At 41.2% G+C, this 27,500-nt stretch overlaps 1 protein-coding gene across 3 annotated transcripts in view; it reads left to right on the forward strand.

Annotated features, from left to right (window-relative positions):
• Positions 1 to 27,500, forward strand: part of tspan9a (tetraspanin 9a) — a 580,412-nt gene that overhangs the window by 485,094 nt on the left and 67,818 nt on the right. For all 3 annotated transcript variants that reach the window (XM_062035906.1, XM_062035907.1, XM_062035905.1), the window contains one exon: positions 25,590 to 25,781. In XM_062035906.1, coding sequence (XP_061891890.1) covers positions 25,590 to 25,781 — 192 coding nt within the window. The remainder of the gene's footprint in view (positions 1 to 25,589; positions 25,782 to 27,500) is intronic.

A 27,500-nucleotide genomic window follows, 5' to 3' on the forward strand; every position in this document is an offset into this window, starting at 1 on the left:
GGGCTAAGTGTGCCGTGTACTTCTTGAATCTCCGACACTTAGCTTTGTATGGACTCATTAATCGTTTACAAACTGAGTTCGGAGAGGAAGTGACGCCAGAAAGACCGTGCCCCACACAGGAAGTGATGTCAGAAAGAACGTGTCACAGTAAGCTTCATAATAAAGTGGTTTCGTAGCTAACCACTGGAAATATGAAGGCGAGTCATCCAGACATGCCCGTGTTTCTCCTTCTTCTACATGTACAGACGCTTGTGGAAATCACACATGAATACCTTAAGAGAAAGCAATTGCAGCTATTTGGGATACAACACTTCTCAGACTTTCCAATGTTCAAAATCAGCTGTGATTCTACTTAGCGAAAAACTTTGTCCATTTGTCGAAGGAGAGTCAACGAGAATGCGGGCTCCCGTGGATGTGAAAAAAAAAGGTAGCGTGTGCTTCGTATTACCTGGCCGTCCAGGGAAAACTCTGGAAAACAGCGAATGCATATGGACTGGCAAAAGCAGACTGTATCAGTTATTGTCCGCCATGTATGTCGCGGACTCAACGTCTAGGTCCACAGTATATAAAGCCACCAAAAGAGTGAGGAGTGTCCTGACCAGATTGATGTAAAATGTTCTTTATCACGTGTATTTAGGTGTCTAATAAAGATTTGATTGATTTATGATGGCTCAGGTGTGATTCACTACAATAGGGCCCCACAGCACACTGGATTCCAGTTAATTGAAATACCACAACACTGGATATTGTTCAGATAAGTTAAATTTAAGAACGTGCACACAAAACAACACTGGAGATGACTATGACGTGCGCACTTTCCGCGCATGCGTATTAGGTCGCGTTGCGCCGGCGGACGGAGGGGGGCGGGGGTCTTAAACGGTGGCATTGTTGTGTGTGGACACGAATAAGGTTAGGTGTGATTTACCCTGGATAACCTTATCCGGCTTAGTGTAAACGGGGCCTTAATGTGTGGAAAGCAATTGTTGTTGCCAGTATTTTTCACATCACACCAGAATTTGTCATGAATGTCACCATGCATCTAATTATCTGATATCAGGATTCTTTGTCAAAGTGTAAACAAGCATGCTTTTACGACAATGTCCCCCCTTCTGCTGGGTACTGTGTGAAATAAACAGACAGAGAATATTGGGATTTACTTTTGCAGACACACCAATTCTGCAGGTACCGCGGTGTGAAAGAGGCTTTGTTTCGGAGCACAGATGAAAAGAGCTCCTGTAAGAACCAGCATCCTCTGTCGTGGACATTTGTGTTTTGCGAAAAGGGATACGGTATATTTTACCGAAATGCTGGCTGGTTCCCAGGATCTTAGACCACATGAAAAATGTAATTATCCATAGAGTAAAGAGCACAAGCTCATAGAAAGCAGCATGTTGTGTGATTCTGTCAAGACCCCAGTGAGTGAATGAAACTTTAACCAGGCAGATATTGCTTTTATATGGCACGCCCTGCCTCTGTCTCTTTGAATTCATGCAGTGTTTATTCTGAGGCTGAAAGCACCGGTTTCCTTAAGCCACCAGTGCAGATCCTGTGAATAATTCACTTGTTATACAATTTACATTTGCGTTACATTATTCACAGAGGAACGACAGGGATGCCCCTAGCAAGTCAAGGGCAGACTGGGGTGGTGAAATTTTATTCTAATCGAATGCTGCATTTCTTGCCGACTTGGGTCGAATCAATATTGGATTTCTGAAGATGTATATCAATATTGGAAAGGGTAATAAGCATCATGAGTAGGCCTTTGTATGCCTACTGTTGTATCCCTACAGTATATATCTTTGTAAAAAAAAAATGGTGGATGTATGTCTGGGATCATGAACTCCTATTCTGTCAGAATGAGAGCGATGCTTCATCGAACTGATTTGAGCTTCATAGATTTTTAGCAATTGCTAACACATTTATTCACTTCGTAGTCTCCAATTGTACACAATTTATTTCAGAAATAAAGAACAATAAGGTGCTCAAAGAATATGTTACAAACAACTGGTGCGTAATAATTATAGTACTTACGGTATAAAGTAGTCTGTACACTACTGCGGCCGAGGGTGGAGTCGGCTCTCTTGGTTGCTTTGTTGCTCCTGTCTCTGGGGCCGTATTTATCAAGCTTCTTAGAATTACTCCTAAGAAGTCTGCTAAGAGTTGACTTATGAGTAAAGAAATTCTTCGCTGAAAGCTGCACTTAAAAGTTAGTTATCAAGCGTCTTACTCACACTTTCAGCGAAGTGTAGGACTGAATCTTAAGTGTCACACTCAGAGCTGAATTACGACAATACTATGTGCCGTAAACGGAATTTTAGGTGACGTCATTTCTGTGTCCATAGAAATGACCAATCACAGAAGGGAATCCCTTGTCTAAGAATAAATAAATATCTTAGAAATATTTAAGTGGACAATGGGTGTGTATATTTTGACAATAAACTTCCAAATAATACAAAACAAACAAACAATATTGGAAATGAATAAAAAATAAATGTTTCCTTTTTGTTGCACCTTTCCTGCTTCCTGCTCCCAGACCGTAGTCGAAGAGCGCAGGGGAGACACTTCTCCAGGGCCGATGTATGCTCGGGGCAACACCCTTCACTTTACCCACTGATAAATAGCTTTTATTCTTAAGTTTGGAAGTAGGACTACATTTCGCAAATTCTCAGGACTTAAGTGTAAAATGGCACTCTAAGACGCTTGATAAATACGGCCCCTGGCCATGCTCCCCCCACGTCAGCAGACGATGGCGTGGAACACCGCAGAGGCCACCACAGTGTATATGGGTGTTGAAATTATGTTTTTGTTTGGTTGCTTGTCTATGCATGGTGCAATCGTGTGTGCGCAATATATATTATTGGTTAACAATTTTTAGTTTTTGTTGTTTTGCTTTTGTAGCTGTATGTAGAAATGACACTGCTGGAGTGACAGCTGGTTGCATCAGCTCTGCTCTTTTAATGTCTTTAATGTCCTTTGTGTTCTTTGATGTTTCCCTCTTACACACATGTGTATGTGTGCTATGGCTATGAGGTTTTTTTCCCTTGGCCTCAGTCTGAACCCCCTCTTCAGGGGCCCAGGCTTAGAATATTTTTTTTTAATTTATTTTACCACACACACAACACACACAAACATATTGGTATTATTGATTCAAATGTGAAAGGTACCCACCTTGAGTATGCATTAGTTTCAGTATGGTGTGCTAAACAAGTCCTAAGACTGTGCATGACCAAGTAAAACAAATATTAAATATAAAGTAACATTTTAATCAAGCGAACATGAGTTAGTATGAGCATGAATAATGAAACATACACTATATTGCTAAAAGTATTTGACCACCCATCCAAATGATCAGAATCAGGTGTCCTAATCACTTGGCCCTGCCACAGGTGTATAAAATCAAGCACTTAGGCATGGAGACTGTTTCTACAAACATTTGTGAAAGAATGAGCTTCTCTCAGAAGCTCAGTGATTTCCAGCGTGGAACTGGCGTAGGAGGCCACCTGTGCAACAAATCCGGTCGTGAAATTTCATCGCTCCTAAATGTTCCAAAGTCAACTGTCAGCTTTATTATAAGAAAATGGAACAACAGCAACTCAGTCACCAAGTGGTAGGCCACGTAAACTGACAGAGAGCGGTCAGCGCATGCTGAAGCGCATAGTGCAAAGAGGTCGCCGACTTTCTGCACAGTCAGTTTCTACAGAGCTCCAAACTTCATGTAACCTTCCAATTAGCCCACGTGCAGTACGCAGAGAGCTTCATGGAATGGGTTTCCATGGCATCTGAGCCATACATCACCAAGTCCAATGCAAAGCGTGGGATGCAGTGGTGTAAAGCACGTTGCCACTGGACTCTAGAGCAGTGGAGACGCGTTCGCTGGAGTGATGAATCACGCTTTTCCATCTGGCAATCTGATGGACGAGTCTGGGTTTGGAGGTTTGGAGGTACATTTCGGACTGCATTGTGCCTCGTGTGAAATTTGGTGGAAGGGGAATTATGGCGTGGTGTTGTTTTTCAGAAGTTGAGCTTGGCCCCTTAGTTCCAGTGAAAGGAACTTTGAATGCTCCAAGATACCAAAACATTTTGGACAATTCCATGCTCCCAACCTTGTGGGAACAGTTTGGAGCGGGCCCCTTCCTCTTCCAACATGACCGTGCACCAGTGCACAAAGCAAGGTCCATAAAGACATGGATGACAGAGTCTGGTGTGGATGAACTTGACTGGCCTGCACAGAGTCCTGACCTGAACCCGATAGAACACCTTTGGGATGAATTACAACGGAGGCTGAGAGCCAGGCCTTCTCGACCAACATCAGTGTGTGACCTCACCAATGCGCTGAATGGTCGAAAATTCCTATAAACAAACTCCGCAACCTTGTGGACAGCCTTCCCAGAAGAGCTGAAGCTGTAATAGCTGCAAAATGTGGACCGACATTTTATTGAACCCTATGGGTTAGGAATGTGATGGCACTTCAAGTTCATATGTGAGTCAAGGCAGATGGCCAAATACTTTTGGCAATATAGCGTATCTTCTTACTGAAGATCTATAGGACCGGTAGGTGGACATACAATGTTAAGGGAGGTGGGTGGTCCGATTGTAAAATGTAGTCTCTACTGACAGTAAGTACTCCCCGTTGAGAGTGTACGCTTTAAATTACCCATTTTCTTTCCCAGCATGCCTCAAAGAAGACCCTCTCTCCTCTCCCACCTACCAACACTATTAGCCTGTCTTTTCACCTTTCATCTTTTTTTTTTATCCCATTTTGTACTTTTAACATCTTTGTTACGTTTTCCGTCTTGGTGTTCCCTTCTCGCTTCCTGCCACGACTCTGTTTATATGCTAATGTGAATGCAACACATGTATTTGAGGTGAATAAACTCTGTCTTGATGTTGGTGCAAAAATCAATACTGGGTAAAATAGGCCAAAGATGTTGTGCAGCACGGAAGAAAATATCCATTAACAAGATTGGGTAAATGCAGCAAAGGCTGGTCTAAAACGTGTTAAAAGGCCCCTCCCTCCAGCATTCAGCGTTTTTCAGTGTTAATTTTTTACTGTGCTGTAATGGTCAAAGTGCTTTCTAATGACCATCGCAGCCTGTTATTTCTATAGCGTCTCCGTTGGAGTTATTTGCTGGTAGCTATAAAGTACAAGACTGCACACACACACGATATACACACTTGGAACGGAGCCACTCACTCCCGACAGAGTTCGCCTCCTATACTCTTAATGGCACCCCCTTGGACGACAGCAGTAATTTGACAAAAGCTGTCACTCTTTTGGACAGGACATACTCCCTGACTAACATCTCAGAGTGTTCAAAGTGCAGAAAGGTCAAGGCTCTCTGCACTGATGCGCATATTCCCCCGCCCTTAGGGGGTAGATAAAAGTGGGATCTTGTGTTGGGAGAGTTTGTGACACACAGACATAGGGCTGGGCGATATGGCCTTTTATTAATATCACAATATTTTCAAGCCATGTCACGATACACAATATATTAGCTGCACAGTACTATAAACCGCAGGGCTCAAAGCGTAGGACAAAAGTAACAGCTTATGTAAGTGTATGAAATGTACGTTAAAATTTTGCTAAGAGTATGATGCAGTTTAATTTCAGACTACTAGTTTTTCATTAGACTATGATAGCATGTACAAAAATGCATGAAAAGACTTCTACAAGCTTCATGGTTTAGTAAATATGATTAGTTTTACTTATATTGCAAAACTTACAAACGTCGCTTGGAGTGATGAATGAAGAATCCATACGAGTGAAAACGCTGTGGACAACTAGAAGACGGAACGGCACTTGTATTTCCGGTTTAAAAACACTAAACAGAAGAAAATACTGTAGACGTTCACCCGGCAGCAACTGCAGTGAGCTAACTTTTCCAAAAGATGGCGCCATAGCCCAAACAATAACACACCTTTTAAGTGTCTGTTGAAAAGTATTTGTTGAATTCAAAACATTATGGCCGTTAGCAAAGAAAAATCTGTAAAATTAGCCACACCGTACTATAAACTGCAGGGTTCAAAGTAGGGCTGGGCGATATGGCCTTTCATTAATATCTCGATATTTTTAGGCCATGTCACGATACACGATATATATCTCGATATTTTGCCTTAGCCTTGAATGAACACTTAATGCATATAATCACACCAGTGTGATGATTCTATGTGTCTACATTAAAACATTCTTGTTCATACTGCATTAATATATGCTCATTTTAAACTCTAATGCAGAGAGGGAAATCACAACTAAGTCAATTTACCAAAAGTGTATTTATTAAACAGTTATTAAGCAGTGGCACAAACATTCATGTCATTTCCAAAAGAGAAAGTGCAAGATTGTCAGAGACATTTTAAAACAAGCTATCAGTGCACTTTTGTGCATGATGTCTTTAAGATGACATATCAAAACAAGACTAAATTAAAGTGCACTTAATAGTTTAAAACAAATAAAGTGCACTTTTGTGCATGATGTCACACAAGATGTATCAAAAACTGTATAATAAAAATTAGCTTCATAATAGAAAATCAAATAATGTATGTCCTTCGCTATGTGGTAGGTTACTGCGGACGTTATCTCCTTCTGTTGTTGACTATCTTTTGGGAGACGCCAGGCTCAATTGGGTCAGTGCTGGTTGCTTCGGCATTTTGTGGGTGTGGCACCGGCCGGAGATGTTGACATGCAGAGTTTCAAGCACTCTTCACTCTCTAGCGGGTGACTTGTCAAATGACGCTACAAATTAGTAGTGCCACTACTTTTTGTGGCAACGCTTGACATATTACGGTTGTCTGTTCAACATCTTCCCGTTTGAAGCCAAACCACCGCCAGACGATGAACTGTTTTTCTTGGGAATTAATTCTTCCTCCTCCATTTGTTACCAGATTGGTACCTTCTGTCTTTCGTATTACCACTCGCCACAGCTAACTTTACCCATGCCGCTACCTCTCTGCTCGACCAGGGCGTATGACGTTGCACGCGCGACAGTATGTGACGTATGTAAGAAGGTGCGCTTGTTTTATCTCTCTGTGAGAAGGAGAGACAAGAAAGAGTGAGAAACGCCTGCAGTGTAATGCCCGCAGCTAAAAGCAACTGCGTGAGAACGTATACTCGAATACTCACAATATAGTCATTTTCTACATCGCACAGAGACAAACCCACGATATATCGAGTATATTCAATATATCGCCCAGCACTTAAAGGCCTACTGAAATGAAATGTTTTTATTTAAACGGGAATAGCAGATCCATTCTATGTGTCATACTTGATCATTTCGCGATATTGCCATATTTTTGCTGAAAGGATTTAGTATAGAACAACGACGATAAAGTTCGCAACTTTTGGTCTCTGATAAAAAAAAGCCTTGCCCCTACCGGAAGTTTTCCTATTGTTTACACCAGCAGCGAGAGATATTCGGACCGAGAAAGCGACGATTACCCCATTAATTTGAGCGAGGATAAAAGATTCGTGGATGAGGAACGTGAAAGTGAAGGACTAGCATGTAGTGCAGAACTTATCTTTTTTCGCTCTGACCGTAACTTAGGTACAAGGGTTCATTGGATTCCACACTCTCTCCTTTTTCTATTGTGGATCACGGATTTGTATTTTAAACCACCTCGGATACTATATCCTCTTGAAAATGAGAGTCGAGAACGCGAAATGGACATTCACAGTTACTTTTATCTCCACGACAATACATCGGCGAAGCTCTTTAGCTACTGAGCTAACGTGATAGCATCGGGCTTTACTGCATATAGAAACAAAACAAATAAGTCCCTGACTGGAAGGATAGACAGAAGATCAACAATACTACCAAACTCTGGACATGTAAATACACGGTTAATGCTTTCCAGCTTGGCGAAGCTTAGCAATGTTGTTGCTAACGACGCCATTGAAGCTAACTTAGCTACGGAACCTCGACAGAGCTATGCTAAAAACATTAGCTCTGCACCTACGCCAGCTCTCATCTGCTAATCACGACCCGTGCTCACCTGCGTTCCAGCGATCGACGGTACGACGAAGGACTTCACCCGATCACCGATGCGATTGGCGGCCCGGAGACGGAGGAAGTCAAGGTGAGGTCGTTCGGCTAGCGCGTCTGCTATCCTCAAAGTCCTCCTGGTTGTGTTGCTGTAGTCCGCCGCTAATACACCGATCCCACCTACAACTTTCTACTTTGCAGTCTCCATTGTTCATTAAACAAATTGCAAAAGATTCACCAACACAGATGTCCAGAATGCTGTGGAATTTTGAGATGAGAACAGAGCTTTTTGTATTGGATTCAATGGGCTCCGAATACTTCCGCGTCAACCGTTGACGTCACGCGCAAACGTCATCATATCGAAACGTTTTCAGCCGGAAGTTTGCCGGGAAATTTAAAATTGCACTTTATAAGTTAACCCGGCCGTATTGGCATGTGTTGCAATGTTAAGATTTCATCATTGATATATAAACTATCAGACTGCGTGGTCGGTAGTAGTGGGTTTCAGTAGGCCTTTAATGCACAGTCTGATTACCCCCCCCTCCACTTGGATGAAGAGTCAGCCTCAATTGTCCTCTTCCTTGTTCCCTCTTAGCCCAATCTGTCTTCCACTTACACACGTTTCACTTTCCCGTACAGTTCATTCTTCCCCCCACCTAGTGGTTGACCCCCTTGACCTCATTCTTCCCCCCCGTTGGACATGTGCTTCACAGTTGCCACACACAGTTTATTGCAGCCACCTCAAGCTCGTTACAGGACACAAAAAAACAGGGCCTCATTCATCCAGCGAGAAAGAGTCACGCCTCATGTCCTCCCGTTTGCGCCATTAATATCATCGCCTCTCTGCCTTTTGTCACTTCTCCCACAAATGACATTTAAACATTGAGCTCCATTCGGGGCATGCAGGCATTGGCGTGCGCCAATAAAAAGGTCACGCAAGTCAGCCCACTCAGAAGAAAACAAAAAAAAACCTCCTTTTGCCTCTCTTCTTCTTTGCTTTTTGAACTGAAATTCATTCAAGATGAGCCATGTTGCTTTGCAAAACAGCTAAAAAAAAAAAAATCCAAAAAAAATCTGCTTATTTATCAGCACAAAACAAAACTCTTGGCCACTTTGGAACATCGGCGCATCAAAACAGATGTGAGTTGTTGTGACATTGCTTTCCCTAAACGGAACCTGGAAGACAAGAGTTGCTCTGTATAATTCAAAACGTACAGTTAAGATGCTTCAGCTCCCAGTTACTGAAGGAACTTCATTGTGAAGCTTGAAAATAATAAAATTAAAATAAAATCATCCATCCATCCATCCATCCATCCATCTTCTTCCACTTATCCGAGGTCGGGTCACGGGGGCAGCAGCCTAAGCAGGGAAGCCCAGACTTCCCTCTCCCCAGCCACTTCGTATAAAATAATCAATCTTTTAAATTTCGCAATATAGATTTTAGGCGCACCACGTTGATCAACTTAAAATTCTCAGTTTACTTGCAAAACATTATACGTTCCAAGGTATAGTAGCAGCGCACAGTAATTTAATTTAATTGTATTATTACCTTAGTCTGGGTTTTATCTATGGGTTTGGTTTTTTTTGGTTCTCTTTTTGGGTGGAGGATTCATTTATGTGTGTGTGTGTATGTTGGTATACATATATGTATATCCTTTGTTTTATTTTTTTTCATAACACTGTATTTGGGTATGTGGGTGTGTGTGTGTGTGTGTATGTATGTATGCATATATATATATATATATATATATATATATATATATATATATATATATATATATATATATATATATATATATATATATGTATATATATATATATATATATATATATATATATATATATATATATATATATACCCTTTTTTTCTCTCTCTCCACTGACTGTTAAGATTAGTCTTATTGAAATTAGATTAGTTTATTTCAAAGGGGACAATGCAATTTCATAAAACACATGACTACACATGGTTAAAAAATCAGTCAGAAGGCTGGTTTTCATCTGTAGTCCCCTGGCATGATGTAAAAAAGGCATTAAAATCAAAATGTAAAAGAAAAATAGAGAAAAGAAAAAAAGGACGGACACAACACATATACAATATGATAAAAAAATAAAACATCACAACATAACATTTTAACACAACATAACATAACAAAAACCCTATTTTACTATAAAAAATCACATGTTTGGGACATTTTGCCCGACCTTTTTAGCATGTGATGAATGATTACTGTAACTTCACAAAATAAATTGGCAATTCCACAGCAATCGTCATTGTTTACTTTGAAGTGGGCCTACACGTAAGGACCTAAAAGAGAAAGTAAAAATATCCTGTAATCTTTAAAAGACGTGCTCAACAATGATGCTGCAAACTGCAAATATGTATTTTTGCCACAGTCAGGTAAAATAACATGTCACAGTAGTCGACAATGGCATGCAGTACAAATTAAAATCTGAGAAAAATAAAAAGGTTTGAAAAAAAAATCTGGAGATGAATAAAAATGATGGCATAGACTCTATGCCATAGAGTATAGGCTACATGTGCAGACTTAGGCGACAGCAACTCTGTGAAAGAACGTACTCAGAAGCCTCAGTTACTGATTCTAATCATCACCTGCCCGTCTAGCTGGATCAGGCCCTGTAGTATCTCATCCACATCACATGTGCAAGATGGGAAGGTGTGTGTGAAGCATTGTGTGGAATATTTCGCAAAAACTCTAAAGCAGAGTCGATGCCTAATATTAGGCAACTCTGCACAGTGGTTTTGCTCACTGTGTGTAGACTTTAACTGTGTGAACATTTAAAATTTAGTGTGTAAGCAATTGGAAAAAAACTGTATTATCATGCAACGTAAACATCTGACTGAAACTGTTACTATTGTATATTTTTTGTAATTAGTCTTTTGTTAAATATTCATCTACCTGCACACCTCACCGTGGTCAAGTGTGCAAGTAAAACCAAACGCACACTTCCCCTTTACAATGAAATCCATACATAGGGCTTGATCTACTAAGATCCAATCACCGCACGCTAAACCGCGTGTGCTACCTATAAAATTGCGTGTACTATTAGTGGCCGAGTGATAAAACTGTGTGTAGAATTTAAAAGTGATGCAGAACGTCTTATTTAAATGAGGTTTTTGCATGTATTGCACGGCTTTCACCTTAGAAACAGCTCATTTACTACACATTCATCTTATCATTTTGTTAATGCAGCCGGCATTTACCACTTTTTCTCAGCATTTTGCAATGCATTTACAATGCGGGAACCCACTTTTACCGTGTTGAAGGTGCGCTCATGGAAGATGCTCGCACCGACTGTGAGTGTACTGCAATACTTTTTTTTTTCATATAGGAGATAAATTAAAGAAAATATTTCCTATATGAAAATACAGTCAGTAAAAAATGCCAGCAGACACCAAAGTGCATCAGTTGAATTCCTTTTAATCAGCAGCTATAAAATGATAAAATAATATTGCTGAACAGATGTAATATCTAATATTTTTATTTTTGACAGTCCATATATGTAAGACAGCCATTTCTGCGAAACCGCCAGTTTGCACGTTTTTTCCCGACGTATTAAATATAGACACAAAACAGCGACAAGAGAACTGTTTCAATCTTGATAGATCACGCTGCATGTGATAAATAATCACATTTGCATGTTGTTCTCCCAGTATTGTGGGCGTTCTGATGATCAGAATATATTCTGCATATTCATGAGGACAAACGCGCTAAATAGATTGCGCTCCTTATTTTGCACATTTAAGAGACACAATCCTCTCAGCTTGCGTGTACTTGCTATTAATTCTGCACGTGTTTTAATACGGGCACACCTTTGGTAGATAAGGCCCCTAATGCAATTTGGTACCTCAACATTTGAACACATCGCGTTCCACGACCAAGCTCGTAACTCGGAATGCTTATACCTTAAAACAACCCCGCCCATTGAAATTAATTAAAATTCAACCCATACTTGCCAACCCTCCCGTTTTTAGCAGGAGACTCCCGGTATTCAGCGCCTCTCCCGATAACTTCCCGGCAGAAATTTTCTCCCGACAAACTCCCGGTATTCAGCCGGAGCTGGAGGCCATGCCCCATCCAGCTCAATGCGGACCTGAGTGGGGACAGCCTGTTCTCACGTCCGCTTTCCCACAATATAAACAGCTTGCCTGCCCAATGACATCATAACTGTAGAATGATCGAGGGCGAGTTCTTGGTTTCTTATGTGGGTTTATTGTTAGGCAGTTTCATTAACATCCTCCCAGCGCGGTAACAACACACAACAACAGCCGTCACGTTTAGTCTACCGTAAAGCAGTTCTTCTGCCGTAAACAGCAATGTTGTGACACTCTTAAACAGGACAATACTGCCATCTACTGGATAGCCTCCAGAACACTGAAATTCAAGTATTTATTTTATTTATATGTATAATAAAATAAATATATATATATATATATATATATATATATATATATATATATATATATATATATATATATATATATATATATATATATATATAGCTAGAATTCACTGAAAGTCAAGTATTTCATACATATATATATATATATATATATATATATATATATATATATATATATATATATATATATGTATGAAATACTTGAGTTGGTGAATTCTAGCTTAAATATATTCCCCTCTTAACCACGCCCCAACCACGCCCCCGCCCCACCCCGATCACGCCCCCCCAGCCCCCACCCCCCGGTATCGGAGGTCTCAAGGTTGGCAAGTATGATTTAACCCGTAAAACTTGATCTTTAGGGGCGGCTCTTACGGCTTTCACTGTGACAGTAGCTACGCCATCGAGCAGCTTGGTGGCTCATAACTTAAATTATGCTCGCAATTTTCGCGAGTAATGGCTGGACTTTAGAGCGTAGTTTGGATCTGTAACTAGAGTATAGCCCAAAAAACGTCTCTCCTCAATTGAGCCAAATTTAACTCTGTCTCTGCATGATTCCTTGCTTCTTGTCTGTTTAATAGATGTCATCAGTGTTTGAACCTGACAAATTTAAAGCATTACAAACAGCTGAGAGACACCTCAACTCTCAAATTACTCGTAAGTTTGATTGATTGATTGATTGATTGAGACTTTTATTAGTAGGTTGCACAGTGAAGTACATATTCCGTACAATTGACCACTAAATGGTAACACCCGAATACGTTTTTCAACTTGTTTAAGTCGGGGTCCACTTAAATTGATTCATGATACAGATATATACTATCATATATACTATCATCATAATACAGTCATCACATAAGATAATCACATTGAATTATTTACATTATTTACAATCAGGGGTGTGGAGGGGGGGGGGGAGCGAGAGAGAGAGAGAGAGATCAGAAGGCATAAGAAAAAGAAAAAGTATCTGCATTTGATTGTTTACATTTGATTATTAGCAATCCGGGGAGGGTGTTAGTTTAGGGTTGTAGCTGCCTGGAGGTGAACTTTTATTGCGGTTTTGAAGGAGGATAGAGATGCCCTTTCTTTTATACCCGTTGGGAGCGCATTCCACATTGATGTGGCATAGAAAGAGAATGAGTTAAGACCTTTGTTAGTTCGGAATCTGGGTTTAACGTGGTTAGTGGAGCACCCCCTGGTGTTGTGGTTATGGCGGTCATTTACGTTAAGGAAGTAGTTTGACATGTACTTCGGTATCAGGGAGGTGTAGCGGATTTTATAGACTAGGCTCAGTGCAAGTTGTTTAACTCTGTCCTCCACCTTGAGCCAGCCCACTTTAGAGAAGTAGGTAGGAGTGAGGTGGGATCTGGGGTGGAGGTCTAGAAGTAACCTGACTAGCTTGTTCTGAGATGTTTGGAGTTTAGATTTGAGGGTTTTGGAGGTGCTAGGGTGCCAGGAGGTGCATGCGTAATCGAAAAAGGGTTGAACGAGAGTTCCCGCCAGAATCCTCAAGGTGCTTTTGTTGACCAGAGAGGAAATTCTGTAGAGAAATCTCGTTCGTTGGTTAACCTTTCTGATTACCTTGGTTGCCATTTTATCACAGGAAAGGTTAGCCTCTAGAATGGAACCTAGGTAGGTGACCTCATCTTTCCTGGTGATAACAATGTCACCCACTTTTATGGTGAAGTCATTGACTTTCCTAAGTTTGATGTGGGACCCAAACAGGATGGATTCTGTTTTACCCAAGTGTATGGATAGCTTGTTGTCAGCGAGCCAGGTGCAAATTCTACAGAGCTCAGCACTGAGGATTTTCTCCCCCTGTGACTTGTCCTTGCCGGACAAGGCAGAGTCATCCGCAAACAAAAACAATTCACAGTCGCATGCCGATGACATGTCGTTTATGTATATTAGGAACAGTAAAGGTCCCAATATACTGCCTTGGGGGACTCCACAGCTCACCGAGAGGGGGGGGGACACGGTGCCGTTCACCTCTACCACCTGCTCCCTCCCCTCCAAGTAAGATTGCATCCAGCTCCATGAGGTTTTGTTAAATCCGATTGCTCTGAGCTTATCCAACAGTATAGCGTGGTTAACGGTGTCAAAGGCCTTCTGAAGGTCCAGCATGACCATGCCGCAGTATTTGCCCGCGTCCACCTCATGTTGGATGTGGTCGGTCAGATTATTATTAGTTGAGGTAGCACTGTAGAATAAAGTTACACCAGTTCCGAATTACCAAAGGACGCACTTGCACCCTGTGAAGGTGTTTTTAACTGAATGGGTTTTATAGATCGGAAGCTTTAAAAAAGTATAAAAAGCGTGAATATTTGCATCATTTTGTTTAAAGGCCTACTGAAACCCACTACTACCGACCACGCAGTCTGATAGTTTATATATCAATGATGAAATCTTAACATTGCAACACATGCCAATACGGCCGGGATAACTTATAAAGTGCAATTTTAAATTTCCCGCTAAACTTCCGGTTGAAAACTCCTTTGGATATGACGTATGCGCGTGACGTAGCCAGTAGAACAGAGGTATGGCTCCCCCATTGAGGCCAATACAAAAAGCTCTGTTTTCATTTCATAATTCCACAGTATTCTGGACATCTGTGTTGGTGAATCTTTTGCAATTTGTTTAATGAACAATGGAGATTGCAAAGAAGAAAGTTGTAGGTGGGATCGGTGTATTAGCGGCTGGCTGTAGCAACACAGCAAGGAGGACTTAATTGGATAGCAGACGCGCTAGCCGATGCTAGCCGCCAACCGCATCTGTGATCGGGTGAAGTCCTTCGTCGCGCCGTCGATCGCTGGAACGCAGGTGAGCACGGGTGTTGATGAGCAGATGAGGGCTGGCTGGCGTAGGTGGAGCGCTAATGTTTTTATCATAGCTCTGTGAGGTCCGGTTGCTAAGTTGCTAAGTTAGCTTCAGCGTCGTTAGCAACAGCATTGTTAAGCTTTGCCAGGCTGAGAATTATTAACCGTGTAGTTACATGTCCATGGTTTAATAGTATTGTTGATCTTATTTCTATCCTTCCAGTCAGGGATTTATTTATTTTGTTTCTATCTGCATTTGAGACAGATGCTATCACGTTAGCTCAGTAGCTAAAGAGCTTCGCCGATGTATTGTCGTGGAGATAAAAGTCACTGTGAATGTCCATTTTGCGTTCTCGACTCCCATTTTCAAGAGGATATAGTATCCGAGGTGGTTTAAAATACAAATCCGTGATCCACAATAGAAAAAGGAGGGAGTGTGGAATCCAATGAGCCAGCTTGTACCTAGGTTACGGTCAGAGCGAAAAAGATATGTCTTTCACTGCATTCTAGTCCGTCACTCTAACGTTCCTCATCCACGAATCTTTCATCCTCGCTCAAATTAATGGGGTAATCGTTGTTTTCTCGGTCCGAATCGCTCTGGCTGCGTTGAAAACAATAGGAAAATATGAGGAGGTGAACAACTGACTACGTCACGCTACTTCCGGTAGGGGCAAGGCTTTTTTTTATCAGAGACCAAAAGTTGCGAACTTTATCGTCGTTGTTCTATACTAAATCCTTTCAGCAAAAATATGGCAATATCGCGAAATGATCAAGTATGACACATAGAATGGATCTGCTATCCCCGTTTAAATAAAACAAAATTCATTTCAGTAGGCCTTTAAATGTCGCAAAAACTGCTCCATGAATGCGCTGCTTCTATGTGCTGTGAAACCATGCTAATTGACCAATTTCTCTCTGTCAACCCACGTCTCAGTCCCAGCCCTGCAGCATGTGCGCCCTAAAAGATGTAACAGAAATGGACGGTGCATAGCTCACAGTAAACAGAGTGTCATTCTCTGCAGATGGGACATCAAAACAAGCGTTCAGATCGTCCGACAATCGAAAGAAGATAAAGAGCTCAGAAGACCTGAGGCCAGCTCAGTCCAACACGCCAAGGTCAGGTGACCCAAGAGATACTGAAAGGACCCCATATGGCTTTGGCACAGAGCTCTGTCATAGTAGTAGTAGTAGTAAAAGAAGGGTGGAGATTAGACAGATTGAGTGGGGGGGGGGGGGGCGGGCTGGCTTCCCATTCGCTTAAGACGGCGACACGCTTGGACGCGCTTTCCTCACTGGTATTAAACACAATGAAGTGATTGCGCCGCATCCCTGCCCACCTGGACTCTTAAACCTCCTTGTGCTCCCCTCTTTAGGCCGTAAATCCACTCTCTTTGGCTTCTTTAACGACCTTCTGATCCTGTGTCCTCAAACCCTCATCATCCATATGACATGGCTTGCCGAGGACTTTCAACTGTGATTGGGTTTATTAGTGGTGCCGCATAGACCATATCACATGACCATTTCCTGGAATTCTAAATGATCATTTTCTCTCCTTCGGTTGTATAAACAAGGCTGTACAAAGAGCAAAAGAGTTTCCCATTCCCAACCACCCAGACAACTGCCATTCTCACAGTTTGTTAGATGTCTCTCTCTCTCTCTCTCACACACACACACACACACACCTCAACCAATACCCTTGAAAGCAGTGATGCAGAAAAATCCATGCACAGCAAACAAGACCGTAGCCAATGCAAGAATATGAAGTAATAAGCCATCTTTGCATATTAGACGGAACTGAGCTGAAAAGGTAACTGTGCAAAACAGCGATATGGCTTGAAGGTTTTTTGAAGAGCCTTCAGATATTTGCCGTGTGCCATTGAGAGGCGTTTCATGAGATAGAGTTACTCCCACAGACGCAAACAAACACTTTGCTGTGGGAAACAATTCATTTTTCACATTCAGAGGTGTGTAGTAATGCACAACATTTACTCCGTCACATAGCAGACCCATACCGTCCATATGACCAAAATTTAATTAACAAGTTCTCTTTATGTATAATATCAATTAGTTTTTGAGTAATGAGAACTAACTAGGGACGGCGTGGCACGGTTGGGAGGTTTCCTGGTTCAATCCCCACCCTCTACCAACCTCGTCACGTCCGTTGTGTCCTTGAGCAAGACACTTCACCCTTGCTCCTGATGGGTCGTGGTTAGGGCCTTGCATGGCAGCTCCCGCCATCAGTGTGTGAATGTGTGAGTGAATGGGTGAATGTGGAAATAGTGTCAAAGCGCTTTGAGTACCTTGAAGGTAGAAAAGCGCTATACAAGTATAACCCATTTACCATAACCCATAACTGAACTAGACATGAACTGAATATGTCTCCTTGTCTAGGTGTGACGTCCAGAACTGGAGCCCATTTCCCCGCATAGAGAGTGTGGACATGAAAAAGTATTTTTTGGATCACTTCATTGCTTCTTTATATCCCTGCCCTGGTCCATGATTAAAGTTAAAATCCCAAACACACTAGGTGTGGTGAAATTATCCTCTGCATTTGACCCATTCCCATGTTCACCCCCTGGGAGGTGAGGGGAGCAGTGAGCAGCAGCGGTGGCCGCGCGCGGGAATCATTTTGGTGATTTAACCCCCAATTGCAACCCTTGTAGTGCCAAGCAGGGAGGCAATGGGTGCCATTTTTATAGTCGTTGGTATGACTCGACCTTGCAGTCTCAGGGCGGACACTCTAACCACAAGGCCACTGAGCAGGTTACTTCAAAACTAAAATGGTTAACATTTTGACCAAAAATGAGATACAAAAATAGTCACCATTTCCGGACCTCCCTGCTCTTCCATGAACACCGCAGCCTGTGTTCATCGTGCTCTTTTCAGCCTTTCCCTCAAGGATATTGAGGAAAGCATCAGTAGAAGAGGACGCAAAATAGAATACTAGCGGCTTCCTTTCTTTTTCTCTCGTTTTTGACCACAGTCTGTTCTTCTTTCTCTGTGTTCACACAAGTTTTTGCTCAGTCTTTCTTCCCTTGAGGGTGCTGCGGATTTTCGGGGTCACATTTGTTCTTGAGACCTATGACCAAAACCCTTCTTCTTTGAGGTCACACTCCTCTCGCTTGGTTCCTCCCATTTTGCACCAGTCAATTTGACTGGAGAGGACCATACTTTTCCCCATAATTCTATCATTTGGAAATGTATGCAGGCTGACCCCTTCTTTAGTTGGGGGGCCTTTTAGAAACATTTTGGAGAAATTGTACTTACCATAGTAGTTTTAAGGCAACATATTTGTTATGTTCAAAATTCTTGTTTTCAGATAATTCTAAGTTTGTGTGTGTAAGAAAAGTTTCTTACCTGCTGACAGTTTCGGCTGACAAATCAGCTGTTTTAAAATTATTTGAGAAGACGAGATGAACGCACTTTTTAACACTTTCATGTTAAAATACTGAACTGATGTTTACCTTATCCCAATAAACATCTGTTCAGTATTTTAACATAAAAGTGTTTGATTGTGAGGCATTAAAAGCCACAAAATGCAACGGGTCCATCAGACCCACAAACGCTGGCTGAGTAACAACAATATGAACATTGCACGGAAAATTTCTCTGCCAGTTTCTGCATCCCACAGGGATTCTTCTTTTGTGTTTCTGCACCTGCGGTTCCCACACAAGGTTGCAACATTGTTTGTCAACACTGTCTGCTCTCATTTTCTCGCACATTTGACCCTTTGATGTTCTGTGTACCTACCTGCTGTGTGTGTAGGTGTGTGGGTGGGTGAGTGGCTGCGTGTGGTACACAGAACATCAATTTCCCCACTTCTATTAGCCCTGGGTCCAGTGGACCCGGACATCTTACTGTATATGTAATAGAAATGTGTAGGGGGGGGTGTATGGTGTGTGGTCATTAAATATGTATTCTGATATATGTTATTCACAGAAAATGAGCCAGTCAGTGAGTCTCAGTTTAAAAAATTAATTAATTGTATTATTTTTCTTTTAATAAAAAATGAAAACGGGTCCCACAGACCCGAACACCACACAAGGATGAACAAAAAGTATGACTTATTTTATCTTTGTGGAAAATATTAGACACAATGTGTTGTCAAACTTGCAAGTGTAAGCCACTGTAACACTACTTTTTATAAGTAGCTGTAATGATAATGTCAATGAGGGATTTCTAATCACTGCTATGTTGGAATTGTTATTAATATTGATACTGTTGTTGATAATATTAATTTTGTTTGACTGCTTTTGGGTTGTTTTGTGTCATGTTTATTTGTCCTCTCAATTGCTCTGTTTATTGCTATTCTGGATGTTGCTGGGTCGGGTTTGGTTTTGGAGTTGGAATTGCATTGGTGTGGTGTTGTTGTGTATGTGTATTGTTTTGTTGAAATGATTAATAAAAAATAAATAAAAAATAGAAACATACAGTACCGTTCAAAAGTTTGGGGTCACCCAAACAATTTTGTGGAATAGCCTTCATTTCTAAGAACAAGAATAGACTGTCGAGTTTCAGATGAAAGTTCTCTTTTTCTGGCCATTTTGAGCGTTTAATTGACCCCACAAATGTGATGCTCCAGAAACTCAATCTGCTCAAAGGAAGGTCGGTTTTGTAGCTTCTGTAACGAGCTAAACTGTTTTCAGATGTGTGAACATGATTGCACAAGGGTTTTCTAATCATCAATTAGCCTTCTGAGCCAATGAGCAAACACATTGTACCATTAGAACACTGGAGTGATAGTTGCTGGAAATGGGCCTCTATACACCTATGTAGATATTGCACCAAAAACCAGACATTTGCAGCTAGAATAGTCATTTACCACGTATAGGGTGTATTTCTTTAAAGTTAAGACTAGTTTAAAGTTATCTTCCTTCAAAAATAAGGACATTTCAATGTGACCCCAAACTTTTGAACGGTAGTGTACATGTTGTGCTAAACATGAAGATCCATACACGGATGTGTCTACTGCAAGAAAGTAACCCACGTGACGTTACATAAAAACTGAAAGTGAAGTTTTGACCTTTATTTTAGAGAAACACTCTAAAACTCAACTTCGAATAGCAAAAATGTATTTAAAGCCGTTCATTCATTTTGTTAATGTTTTTTTTTTTTGGATGTCCTTGGTACAACGGCAAGTAAAAGTAAAAAAAAATCAACAGAATATTAAAACTTATCTCTGTATGATACAGGGGAGTTCTATATAACACTCAAACCCAATATGAAAAAGTATGTAATGAATTCCTTTCACGGTATCAATCATAACGTGCCTGTAATGGTTTGACAGTGCAGGTGCGCCCTAATAAAATGGCCAGTGAGTGTCTGTTTGACTGAGTGCACAGCGGCTTTGGCTTTACATTGCTGTCAGGAATCAAAGTGTGTTCGAGCACTGTTGCAAAGATGAAAATGGAAGGGGAGGGGAGTGAAACGAAAGCACCGTGGCACCTTTTCCATATTTTACCTCATTTGAGATTTTTGTTTTATTCATTTGGAGATGGCCCTGGGTATTTCATTCCATTTGGCGTGGACAAAAATATGCCACCACTTAACTCCTGGGCTATATATCACAGTGCGGTGGATACGTTGTGCGGCACTTTTCCATGATAGATGGACCTCTACATGGATGGGCGGTGGGTGGGATGCTCCACTACGTCAATCAAAAGCCTCGTCTTAAATCTTTCTTGCTTTACGAGCAGAGCTGACACCACACTGTGTGGCCCGGCGTGATGTCCGGGTGGGATTTGGCGGCATAGCTCGGTTGGTAGAGTGGCCGTGCCAGCATCTTGAGGGTTCCAGGTTCGATTCCCGCTTCCGCCATCCTAGTCACTGCCGTTGTGTCCTTGGGCAAGACACTTTACCCACCTGCCCCCAGTGCCACCCACACTGGTTTAAATGTAACTTAGATATTGGGTTTCTCTATGTAAAGCGCTTTGAATCACTAGAGAAAAGCGCTATATAAATATAATTCACTTCACTTCACATTTGAGAAGTGCTCCCTCTAGATCAGTATTTTTCAACCACTGTGTCTAATGTGCCGTGAGATATTGCCTGTTGTGACGTGGGAAATTATGCAACTTCACCTAACTGGTCCAAAAAATATTTTTTGCAAGTCAATATTTATAATTTGCAAATAATGTGCCGTAGCTCAGTGTCTGTGCTGTGCAGAGTTCGGCAGGGTAACCATGCATGACTCCATATCAGTAGGTGGTAGTGTTGTAACGATACCAATTATTTCGGTACTTTTCGGTACTTTTCTAAATAAAGGGGACCACAAAAAAATTGCATTAGTGGCTTTATTATAACAAAAAAAATGTAGGGTACATTAAACATATGTCTCTTATTGCAGTTAAGTCCTTAAATAAAATAGTGAACATACAAGACCACTTTTTTAGTAGTAAGTAAACAAACAAAGGCTCCTAATTAGTCTGCTGATGTATGCAGAAACATCTTGTGTCATTTCTCATTCTATTATTTTGTCTATATTATGAGGGAAAAACTGTAAACATTTATTATTAATCTACTTGTTCATTTACTGTTAATATCTGCTTATTTTCGGTTTTAACATGTTCTATCTACACTTCTGTTAAAATGTAATAATCACTTATTCTTCTGTTGTTTGATACTTTACATTAGTTTTGGATGATACCACACATTTGGGTATCGATCCAATACTAAGTAGTTACAGGATCATACATTGGTCATATTCAAAGTCCTCATGTGTCCAGGGACATATTTCCTGAGTTTATAAACATAATATATATTTTTAAAAACGAAAGAAGATGTTGTGATGCCAAAAAATATTGACGTAATCATAGTAGTATTGACTAGATACATGCCTGTACTTGATATGATTACAGTAGATGTTAGATGTCGATCCACTAATGGCGTTTGTTTACATTTTGACGCAGGTGAGCTACGGTGTGTAGTGAAGCATGTTTAGCTATTCCTCGTCCTGCAGGGATGATACTTGAAAGAAATATACTTTATTTGTCGCCACGGAGGTGAGGATTAGTGATTTAGAAGTAGCTAAAACACTGCCGACGGCGGATGGATGTTAGCCGCTAGCTAGCTAGCCATGTTATAAAGCACCTCTTCCTGAGGGCGTTTCAGTGTTATAACTTCACCTTTATCGTCAGTTTTTAAGCCAAAATGCATCCATTCTCCCTTTTCTGTCTACACACTGTGTCTGCTTGTAAGTACTCCGTGATTGTGTGCCGCCGAACATGCTCGTCTGCCCGTAAACCAGCAATGTTACGACGTGACTTCGACGCGGGCACGTGGGGGTGCGGGACCGGTACGTTTCATAGACGGTATCGTACCGAAAATTAGTCATTAGTATCGCGGTACTATACTAATACCGGTATACCGTACAACCCTTGTAGGTGGCAACAGGTAGTTAATTGCTTTGTAAAAGTCTGAACGTGTCGGGTGAGATGAGGATGGTTTGTTGTGATCTCAATATGCGGACCACAGCGGGAGACAGCGTGCATATAAAAAGGTATGTAATGCTTAAACTAAAAATGAACAAAAGGGAAAGGAAAAGGCAACGAAGCATAGGGATGGCTATGCAAAACGAAAGTAAAACTGAACTGGCTACAGAGTAAACAAAAACAGAATGCTGGACGACAGCAAAGACTTACAGCATGGGGAGCAGAGACGACGTCCACAAAGTACATCCGTACATGACATGACAATCAACAATGTCCCGACAAAGAAGGATAGAATCCACACAACTTAAATACCGTATATTACCAAATAGTAGCCCGGGCGTTTATTTAACAAAATCGATTTTGGAGACAGGCGTTTAAAAGAAGCAGGCGGTTATTTGCTCAAGGCTTTTAATTATTTTTGCACCAGCCTGCACCAGGCCATTATTTGGTTACAATGGTTACTGTTCAGTATTTTTTTTTTTGTACAAAAAACTTTAAATGTAAAAGCTATTGTAAACATACAAACAAAAAACAAGAGATCAACATGAGGTAGGCTATCAAAAGACAAGAGATCAACAAGGCCTCAACATGGCAGTAGTGCAACAATTGTCAAATAGAATACCAATACTAAAAATAAATACACTTTTTAAATAAAGCAGCCTACCGGGAAAAATAAAATTATGGTACCAAGTACTCAAGTATAAAACCCACCATCAAAACAGAACAATATTAGTGTCACTTAAATAAAATAAAGGCTACAGTACTCCAAGTCTTAAATAAAGCAGCATACAGGAAAAATAAAATGATGGTTCCAAGTACTCTATAAAACCATCAAAACAATAATACTGCAGCAAACGCAACGCCAGTAGCATTTTAATCTAAATTATGCAAATAACAGCCCACGGGCGGCTATTTGGACATAGGCGGTTATTAGGAAGAGGCGGTTAATTCACAAAATGGGGTCAGACCCCGGGCGGCTATTAGGACATGGGCGGTTATTTGCCCAAGGGCGTTTATTTGGTAATATACGGTAGTCTTGCTTGCTAACACAAAGCAGGTAGTAGGCAATAGCACTCAAACGAAGTTGTGAAGCTGCTACAGGAAAACACTAACAAAACAGGAAGGGCCAGCAAAATAACAGCGCAAAACAAGAATTAAAACAAACATCAACAAACTCAAAATAAGGCACGACGACCTGGTGCATTTTTTTTTTTTTTTTTACTTTTTCTGCTGGTGGTGTGCCTCTGTATTTTTGCTATGAAAAAAACATGTCTTGGCTCAAAAAAGGTTGAAAAACACTGCTCTAGATGGTGTTTAAATAAACTGCACGTTAAAGGCCTACTGAAATTAGATTTTTTTTATTTAAACGGGGATAGCAGATCCATTCTATGTGTCATACTTGATCATTTCGCGATATTGCCATATTTTTGCTGAAAGGATTTAGTAGAGAACATCGACGATAAAGTTCGCAACTTTTGCTCGCTGATAAAAAAGACTTGCCTGTACCGGAAGTAGCGTGACGTCACAGGTTGTAGAGCTCCTCACACCTGCACATTGTTTACAATCATGGCCACCAGCAATGAGAGCGATTCGGACCGAGAAAGCGACGATTTCCCCATTAATTTGAGCGAGGATGTAAGATTTGTGGATGAGGAAAGTGAGAGTGAAGGACTAGAGGGCAGTGGAAGCGATTCAGATAGGGAAGATGCTGTGAGAGGCAGGTGGGACCTGATATTCAGCTGGGAATGACTAAAACAGTAAATAAACACAAGACATATATATACTCTATTAGCCACAACACAACCAGGCTTATATTTAATATGCCACAAATTAATCCCACATAACAAACACCTCCCCCCTCTCGTCCATATAACCCACCAATACAACTCAAACACCCGCACAACACACTCAATCCCACAGCCCAAAGTACCGTTCACCTCCGCAAAGCACATATATTTCCCCAAAGTTACGTACGTGATATGCACATAGCGGCACGCACGTACGGGCAAGCGATCAAATGTTTGGAAGCTGCGTACTCACGGTACCGCGTATCCAACTCAAAGTCCTCCTAGTAAGAGTCTCTGTTGTCCCAGCTCCACAAGCATGCGTATCCAACTCAAAGTCCTCCTGGTAAGAGTCTCTGTTCTCCCAGTTCTCCACAGGCCAATGGTAAAGCTTGACTGTCATCGTTCGGGAAAGTAAACAATGAAACACCGGCTACAACGTAGCCGCTACGTGTTTGTGTTGCTGCAGCCGGCCGCTAATACACCGCTTCCCACCTACAGCTTTCTTCTTTGCTATCTCCATTGTTCATTAAACAAATTGCAAAAGATTCACCAACACAGATGCCCAGAATACTGTGGAATTTTGCGATGAAAACAGACGACTTAATAGCTGGCCACAACTGTGTCCCAAAATGTCCGCTACAATCTGTGACGTCACGTGCAAACGTCATCATACCGAGACGTTTTCAGCAGGATATTTTGCGGGAAATTTAAAATTGCACTTTACTAATCTAACCCGGCCGTATTGGCATGTGTTGCAATGTTAAGATTTCATCATAGATATATAAACTATCAGACTGCGTGGTCGGTAGTAGTGGGTTTCAGTAGGCCTTTAAACGGGGCTGATACGCAGCGCCAAGTTCTTGCAGGTTGGCGGTAATTAAATCCCTGTTTGCTGCTGGTTTTTAAGGTAATCACTTTCAGCATGCGACATCACCATAGCCGACATCTAGGGATCATCTTTAATCTCTTTCAATTGGTATTGGTTTGACATGGTTGTAATTACTCTGCGACTCTTTAGTGTTGCCTATTAAAGATGGATGAATACTGTCGGACGGTAAGACAAATTGACTGGTGGGCCCTGGGACTTTTTTCGCTATAGTTGACCAACTTTGCGAGCGGTGGAAGAAAAGACTGATGCAAATTTCTCTTTCCTTGCAGTTGTGTGGCTGTGGGCTGCTCGGCGTGGGCATCTGGCTCTCCGTGTCTCAGGGCAGCTTCGCCACCTTCTCGCCCTCGTTCCCTGCACTGTCAGCTGCCAACATGGTCATTGCCATCGGCGCCATCGTCATGGTAACAGGCTTCCTGGGCTGCCTTGGTGCCATCAAAGAGAACAAGTGCCTCCTACTCAGTGTGAGTATTTTTTTTCTTTACCGCCATACGTTAAAACTAACTGTATGTTAACACTTGTACCAACCAGGGCGTGGGAATTTATCGGTCGATATTACGTCACACGATTTTATTTCCCACGATATTGCAATAAAACTAACATGAGATCTACGTAACCGAAGAAGACAAATCTTGTAGAAAGTCTTCTTGCACATCAGTAGAAAAAATTTCTGTCATTATCATACCCTACAAATGTAAAAGGTATGTCCATTTTTTCAAGATGACAGCACCAATAAGACATGAAAAATCTTTCAGAGGAGTCTACTATTCATGTTTTTGTCAGTTCTTAATGATGTATTGGCTCGTAAAACCACATGTTTAAGCAAAGCACATAGTTATCAAAGCACTCCATTTATAGGTGGAAGTGTTGGAAGCATTCATTTTTGCTTAGTTCAGTGAAATTACATCCTCGGTTTTCATGAAAACATAAATTATCCAATAACTTTAGAAATACACTCCCGTTCAAAAGTTTGGGGTCACATTGAAATGTCCTTATTTTTGAAGGAAAAATCACTGTACTTTTCAATGAAGATAACTTTAAAGTAGTCTTAACTTTAAAGAAATACACTCTATACATTGCTAAAGTGGTAAGTGACTATTCTAGCTGCAAAGGTCTGTTTTTTGGTGCAATATCTACATAAGTGTATAGAGGCCCATTTCCAGCAACTATCACTCCAGTGTTCTAATGGTACAATGTGTTTGCTCATTGGCTCAGAAGGCTAATTGATAATTAGAAAACCCTTATGCAATCATATTCACACATCTGAAAACAGTTTAGCTCGTTACAGAAGCTACAAAACTGACCTTCCTTTGAGCAGATTGAGTTTCTGGAGCATCACATTTGTGGGGTCAATTAAACGCTCAAAATGGCCAGAAAAAGAGAACTTTCATCTGAAACTCGACAGTCTATTCTTGTTCTTAGAAATGAAGGCTATTCCACAAAATTGTTTGGGTGACCCCAAACTTTTGAACGGTAGTGTACATTCTAGATATTCTCAATATATGATGTTTTTATACTAACACGGTGGTATTAAGAGTTGGACTATCAATGGATTATATGTTTTCAATTAGTGTTCTTTAACCATAGGACCAGGGCCTAATTTGGGGCCGCAAGCGCCTCCCAGAGGGTCGCCAAAAAATATCTGTAAAAAGCCTGCTCAGTGGCCTTGTGGTTAGAGTGTCCGCCCTGAGATAGGTAGGTCGTGCGTTCAAACCCCGGCCGAGTCATACCAAAGACTATAAAAATGGGACCCATTACATCTCATTACATTACTCAGCATCAAGGGTTGGAATTGGGGGTTAAATCCCCAAAATGATTCCCGAGCGTGGCGACCGCTGCTGCTCACTGCTCCCCTCACATCCCAGGGGGTGGAACAAGTGGATGGGTCAAATGCAGAAGGTAATTTCACTACACCTAGTGTGTGTGTGACTATCAGTGGTACTTTAACTTGAACTTTCTCAGCTGTAGCCCATATGGGTCGCAGCAGTACTCAGTTGCAATGCACTTTTACACCACGTGTGGCAGTAATGACAATGTCAAACAAACAGAAGAAGTCTGGAGCTAAAGTTGCAGAGAAGCTTCTTCAGCGCAAAAATTATTACAGTAAATTGATGAAGCTGTATTTTCATTTGCAATTAAATGTTATTGGCAGTTTATTTAAGGAAAACACATACCACTTATTA

The sequence above is a fragment of the Entelurus aequoreus genome, linkage group LG24, assembly GCF_033978785.1.
Source record: "Entelurus aequoreus isolate RoL-2023_Sb linkage group LG24, RoL_Eaeq_v1.1, whole genome shotgun sequence".
Classification (NCBI taxonomy): domain Eukaryota; kingdom Metazoa; phylum Chordata; class Actinopteri; order Syngnathiformes; family Syngnathidae; genus Entelurus; species Entelurus aequoreus.